We start from the raw sequence: 7,180 nt of genomic DNA, 5'->3' as shown, positions 1-7,180 counted from the left end.
GTGATCAGTCTATCGATCGGCAGCCGCAAGTCAGATAACTTCAGAGGCACTCTGCAGCGTGCTCAAAGCTCTTCGACTTGGGCGGAAGTCGCGCGGAATTTTAAACGGCCAGCGAGCCAATTACTAGCCGCCACGTGTGAATAATTTAGCACTGGCCAATAGCGGGGCACAAATTTACATTCGAATAGCGGGAACTCTTTGCACCGTGCATTTCTGTGCTGCAAAGAAGAAATGCATCCTGCAAAGGAAACTGCAGATTGGTGGGAACTCTCTCCTACACGCGGGCTCTCAATTGCAGCAGAACACTCTGCCGTGCAAAGGAGCTCTCATGTGACCAGGAAATTCCATAGTGCCGAGGCACCAAAATCACTGGGTCGTGACACCGTAATAGAAAGGAGGGGTTCAGTGGTATTCCTGGCCTAGAGATGGTAGTACTCACGGGGTTGATGCAGCTGGTCCTGGGGCTCCGCCTCCCTTACGCTCCAGTGCCACTCGCCAACTGCGAGGGCTGTTGTGTCATCATTCCATCTCCTGGTGCTGTCCTCTTATGGACTCCCATTGGGCCTCAGCTCCACTGGCCACAGTATGCGCTGCAGGCTTGTAGTTCAAGCTTGTTGCCAGCCCCTGCTTTGGCCCTATGCCAGGCTTGGATCTGCTGTGCCCTCTGCAAGCTCAAAGATGTCTGTGCCTTTCCAGGGCCCCAGGGCAGTGCTGAGCCCCACACTCCTCTCCAGAGGTTCTGCCTAGCTCTCTTGCAACTCCCTCTACTCACCCCTGGCGGGACAGTGTCGCGGGGGGGAGGAGAAAGCTGCACTGCTGGGTCGCATCCCAGCGAGCTCAGTGCCTTGCTTCCCACCTTTTTTCCCCCTGCACCTGGCTTCTGCTGGGGTTTTTAAATCTCACATGGCGGTGGTCACAGCGGATGTCATCAGCTGGTCGCTGCCCAGTCTGATTGACAGCTGCCTGAAAAGCCGGCGCAGCGCTGGCTTGCGCAGCTTCACCCCTGCCTCTGCCTCCCTCATAGGTAAGGAGGGCATGGTGAGAGAGTCCTAACTGTAGGTGTACCAAACAGGCCACCAAACCATAGGGAGGAGCTTGATCTGGAGTTCTCTCTAGAACTGGCAGAGGCTGCGCATGTGTGGGACCTGGTTGTCATGGATAGCTTCAATGACCCAGTGTAACAGGGCACCTTCTTGGGGCTGATTTACCTTTGGCCCGCCCACCTGTTTCTGGGCCAACTGCCTACCTTCTCTCCTGCCACACCTTTTTAATTAATTGAAGATCATAATTAGGCAGGAGGCTGCCCATTTCTTGCCCCAATGCCAGGGGGCGCTGTCTGTGGCTCCGTACCTCCCCTACACCGCAGTCCATGCCTGGCAGATGGTATCCAGCTGTTACTCTCACCAGCCCCACACTGGGCCCCAGAATCCTCCTATCATGACCCCTCCAATATCCCTCCACTCAGATGGCCTACCCCACCTTCATTCAGGCTACCTAGCTCCCTGAAATTATTTTCCCCTCTCGGGTGTGGTCCCCCCAGCAGCTTTGGCCATACAGGCCCTGGCCTCACCTCCAAGGCCAGTTGGAAACTCCAGGCCCTTCTAGCTCTGGGAGTCTCTCGCGGTGGGTCCCTGGCCCTTTTGACTGTCCTGGTCCTGGCCTCAGCATCAACCAGTAGTGGGTACTCTCTCGATCAGGTCTGAGTCTCTAGCCCCACTCTCTCCCCTGGGGTCTGCCCTCCAGGCCCTAGTAGCAGGTAACCCACCTGGTTGTGGGGGCTGGGGTTAAGGTGCCCTGACCTGCCTTTCACCAGGGTGCTAACTGGCCTGGCATTTCCTGGGGGCTCCTGTGCCACTGAGCGCCCCACCAGGCCACCCACTTCTGGCAGGGTGCAGTTTTAGGTCATGCCCAGGACTAGAAGCCTCCTAGTCATCCCCTATAGCTCCTTGCTTACTTCCAGGATGATACATGAAGCCTCACAACCAGGCAGTGTTACTGCCTGCCCTGTCATCAGGGAACTGAACTGTTTATATAGGCAGCCAGGGATCTAAAATGGCTGCCACAATCAAGCACCTGCTGGCTGTTTGGCTCTGATCTTTAAGTGGCAGGCACAAACAGTGCCCTGCCACACCCAGACAGCTGAGTGTTCCTCCCAAGAGATAAGTTGGAAGGGCTGCGTTGCTTCCTGACCTGTATTGAAGAGCTCTACCTGACTCAGGAAGTACACGGGCCAACCAGAGGTAATGCTCTCCTAGACTTGGTCTTGGCCAAAGGAGATGACCTGGTGAGTGACTTTGAATATAGAAGGTAGCCTGGGTGACAGGGACCACAAAACCATCATGTTAACTGTCCATCGCAAGGCAGGCAAATCACCTAGCAGGGTTGAAGTTTTGGACTTCAAAAAAAAATGAATTTCAACAGGTTCAGGGCAACAGTAGGGGAAGCATTGTGGGACCAGGAACCAAAGGTGAAAGGAGTGCATGAAGAGTGATCATTCCTCAAGGACATGGTCCTTGAAGCACAAAAGAAGTCCATTCCCATGCAGAGGAAAGGTAGCAGAAGTGCTTGTAAGCTCTTTTGGCTTAATAGGGATATCATGGTCCTCTTGAAAAAGAAGAAAGAGGCATAAAAACAATGGAAGCTTGGGACAGTCCCCAAGGAGGACTATACAACAACAGCCCAGACTTGTAGGGAACAGATTAGAAAGGCTAAGGTGGCGACTGAATTTAAACTAGCAACAGAAATCAAGAACAATAAGTCCTTCTTTAGGTACGTAGGGCACAGGAGGAAAACAAATGGAAGTGTGGGGCCATTGCTTAACAACTCAAGACAGCTGGTTACCAACACTCAGGAGAAAACTGAAATCCTGAATGACTACTTTGCTTTGGTATTTCACTGGACTAAGGGGAAAATCATACTAGATAAATTTCGGAATGGACATGGTAGGAATGACCGCCTTCCTACTGTTGACGTTGAGCTGGTGCATGATCAGTTTGAAAAGTTAGATATTTATAAGTCAGCAGGACTGGATGAACTTCATCCAAGAGTGCTGAAGGAGCTGGCTGAAGTCATCGTGGGACCTCTAGTGAAACTCTTCCAAAACTTGTGGTGCTTGGGGGAGGTCCCTGAAGACTGGAAAGGGCCAATGTTTTTCCATCTTCAAGAAGGGGAGGAGAGAGGACCCGGGCAACGATAGGCCAATTAGCCTAACTTCTATCCCAGGGAAAATACTGGAAAAATTCATCAAGGAGTCTATGTGTAATATACTTGCAGAAGGTAAGATTCTGAATGATAGCCAGCATGGCTTCGTTGTGGGGCTGGTCTTGTCTTACCAATCTCATCTCCTACAACCAGGTAACTTGCCACTTGGACCTGGTTAAGAGAGAGAAGGTCGACATTGTATACTTAGACTTCCAAAAGGCCTTTGATCTCATATCCCATTATGTTCTCATGGGGAAAATTGAAGGATTGCAGGCTTAGCTGCCTGACAGTTAGATGGGTAGGAAGCTGGCTGCGGGGTAGGACTCAGAGTGTTCTAATGAATGGATCTGTGTTGTCCTGGTGAGAAGTGGCCAGGGGTGTCCCTCAGGGGTCTGTGCTTGGTGTAGTGCTTTTCAACATCTTTATCAATGATTTGACTGTGGAGGTGAAGAGCTCCCTGGCCAAGTTCACTGATGACACCAAGTTGTGGGGACGCATGGTCACACCTGAAAGTAGGCTGCAGATACATGCGGACCTAGACAGGCTGGCAAGTTGGGTGGATCGGAACCAGATGAAGTTCAACATTGAGAATTGCAAAGTGCTTGATCTGGGGACAAACAGTCCCCAACAGATTTACAGGTTTGGTGGTGCCAAACTGACTAGCACCAAGAATGAAAGAGACCTAGGGGTGATAATAGACCATAGTATGAACGTGAGGTGTCAGTGCGATGCTGTAGCCAGCAGGGCAAACAATACTCTGGCATGCATCAACTGATGCATCTCAAGCAAAACCAAGGAAATGATTGTTCCACTTTATTCAGCATTGGTGAGACTGCAGCTGGAGTATTGCAACCAGTTTTGGGCGCCACACTTCAACAAGGACGTAGAAAAACTTGAGAGAGTCCAGAGAAGAGCCACCCGTATGATCAGAGACTTGCAAGGCAAGCCATAGGAAGAAAGACTGAGGGATTTGGGTCTCTTCAGCCTAAAAAAGAATAGTCTGAGAGGGGATTTGGTAGCAGCTTCCTGCTATATCAGGGGAATACATCAAGGGCTCGGTGAACAGCTGTTCACTGGGGCACCCTTGGAGAAAACCAGGCATAATGGCCACAAACTCCTGGAAGACCATTTCAGGCTTAACGCTAGGAAAAACTTCTTCACAGTTAGAGTGTTCTGACTGTGGAATATACTCCCTCCAGAGGTAATGCAATCATGTACCACGGAAATCTTCAAGAGGAGACTGGACGGTCAGCTTGCTGGGGTCACTTGACCCCAGTTGTCTTTCCTGCCTAGTGCAGGGGGCCTGGACCTGGTGATCTTGCGAGGTCCCTTCCAGCCCTTTATAATCTATGAATCTGAGCTAACTCATGGTCCCAAGCATCCTAGGATGTTTTGCACCTCCCTCACAAGCCCCACCTTGCAGGGTGGGTGGGCTAGCCTTGGTCTGCTCCAGCAGAGCAGGGAGGTGTGCTTTAGCAGCTTCTGGTCTGCTGTGGAGGTGAAGAGCTCCCTGGCCAAGTTCACTGATGACACCAAGTTGTGGGGACGCATGGTCACACCTGAAAGTAGGCTGCAGATACATGCGGACCTAGACAGGCTGGCAAGTTGGGTGGATCGGAACCAGATGAAGTTCAACATTGAGAATTGCAAAGTGCTTGATCTGGGGACAAACAGTCCCCAACAGATTTACAGGTTTGGTGGTGCCAAACTGACTAGCACCAAGAATGAAAGAGACCTAGGGGTGATAATAGACCATAGTATGAACGTGAGGTGTCAGTGCGATGCTGTAGCCAGCAGGGCAAACAATACTCTGGCATGCATCAACTGATGCATCTCAAGCAAAACCAAGGAAATGATTGTTCCACTTTATTCAGCATTGGTGAGACTGCAGCTGGAGTATTGCAACCAGTTTTGGGCGCCACACTTCAACAAGGACGTAGAAAAACTTGAGAGAGTCCAGAGAAGAGCCACCCGTATGATCAGAGACTTGCAAGGCAAGCCATAGGAAGAAAGACTGAGGGATTTGGGTCTCTTCAGCCTAAAAAAGAATAGTCTGAGAGGGGATTTGGTAGCAGCTTCCTGCTATATCAGGGGAATACATCAAGGGCTCGGTGAACAGCTGTTCACTGGGGCACCCTTGGAGAAAACCAGGCATAATGGCCACAAACTCCTGGAAGACCATTTCAGGCTTAACGCTAGGAAAAACTTCTTCACAGTTAGAGTGTTCTGACTGTGGAATATACTCCCTCCAGAGGTAATGCAATCATGTACCACGGAAATCTTCAAGAGGAGACTGGACGGTCAGCTTGCTGGGGTCACTTGACCCCAGTTGTCTTTCCTGCCTAGTGCAGGGGGCCTGGACCTGGTGATCTTGCGAGGTCCCTTCCAGCCCTTTATAATCTATGAATCTGAGCTAACTCATGGTCCCAAGCATCCTAGGATGTTTTGCACCTCCCTCACAAGCCCCACCTTGCAGGGTGGGTGGGCTAGCCTTGGTCTGCTCCAGCAGAGCAGGGAGGTGTGCTTTAGCAGCTTCTGGTCTGGGCCACTGCAGTTATGTGGCTGCATTTCTGGAATCAAAAGTGAATGCCTGTTCACTTGCTTATCAGTTCAATCTACACAGCTTAGACTAACCTACAAAAATTGAATTGATTCTGCCTCAGGCTTTTTGACTGTCTGCACTTAGCCTAAGAGACATTGTAAGAGGTAAACTGTTCTGGTTTAGCTTCCTGTCGGTGGAGGAGAACAGTAGGCATACAGACACTTCAGTGGATCTGCTGTTGTGCAGTAAGCCCTTCCCCTGCTTTTAACCTGGTGCAACTATTCCACCTACCCATTCACTAAATTCGAGTTGTACTTCAGAAAGCTTGATTTTTCTGTCATTGCCATTCTCTTTGCAGCTGTGTAACACTGTCGACTTTGGAGATAGTGCCTACCCCAAAGACCATTCGTGTGTAAGTAATTGCTCCAAGTAAAATAGAGGAGGAGGAAACTCTTGCCTTGTAGCCCAATAATCTAGTAGTTAGGGCACTTAACCAAGCAAACAGGAGACCTGGCCCTCTCCTTCAGCCTAGTTTGAAGCTGTCTCTTTTGCAAAACCAGGCTACAGGTTAGCAGGGTGGATTGTTTTAAATCAAGTCCATTTAAACCACTGATTTAAATCTGCAAACCAAAATCCTGATTTAACGAATTGATTTTTATCAAATTGTCCATAGTGTGTGTGTGTGTGTGCGTGTGTGTGTAGAAAGGTGTATTTTCAATGGTTGATATAACAAAACATGTTGATTTACAACTAAGTTTTTACAGTACATTAGGGGTGTGTGCATCTATATCTATAACAAAACTATCACATTTTTATATATAAAATCTATGAATCTATATATCTATATCTATAATATAGATCTATGAATCTATATCTATCTGTATTATATCTATAATATAAAATAATAATATAGAATATATAATATAGATATAGATTCATAGATTGTAGAGTCGGAAGGGACCACAATGGATCATCGTGTCCGACCCCCTGCACCTGGCAGGAAAGAGGACCGAGGTCAGATGACCCCAGCCAGGTGACTATCTAGCCTCCTCTTGAAGACCTCCAAGCTAGGTGATAGCACCACCTCTCTTAGAAGCTCATTCCAGATCCTAGCCACCCTTACTGTGAAAAATTTCTTCCTAATATCTAACCTAAATCCACTTTCAACTAGTTTACACCCATTATTCCTAGTCATTCCCTGGGGCGTCCTAGTAAACAGCACGTCCCCTATTCCCTGTTGACCTCCCCTAATAAATTTATAGGTGGCCACAAGATCTCCCCTCAGCCGTCTCTTGTGAAGGCTGAAGAGATTCAGCTCTCTCAACCTCCCCCCGTAGGGTCTATCACGACGGCCACTAATCATGCGAGTGGCCCTCCGCTGGACCCTCTCCAGATTCTTCGCGTCTCTCTTGAAGCGCGGCACCCAAAGTTGGAACC

At 49.3% G+C, this 7,180-nt stretch overlaps 1 protein-coding gene across 1 annotated transcript in view; it reads left to right on the top strand.

Annotated features, from left to right (window-relative positions):
- Positions 1–7,180, top strand: part of CDC20B (cell division cycle 20B) — a 78,933-nt gene that overhangs the window by 19,955 nt on the left and 51,798 nt on the right. Inside the window, exon 3 of the mRNA XM_025196143.1 lies at positions 6,102–6,155. Within this exon, the coding sequence (XP_025051928.1) occupies positions 6,102–6,155 (54 nt within the window). The remainder of the gene's footprint in view (positions 1–6,101; positions 6,156–7,180) is intronic.

This window comes from Alligator sinensis, unplaced genomic scaffold, assembly GCF_000455745.1.
Source record: "Alligator sinensis unplaced genomic scaffold, ASM45574v1 scaffold573_1, whole genome shotgun sequence".
Classification (NCBI taxonomy): Eukaryota; Metazoa; Chordata; order Crocodylia; family Alligatoridae; genus Alligator; species Alligator sinensis.
The sequence above is the reverse complement of the archived record's forward strand: the minus strand, read 5'-3'. Positions and strand labels throughout refer to the sequence as shown.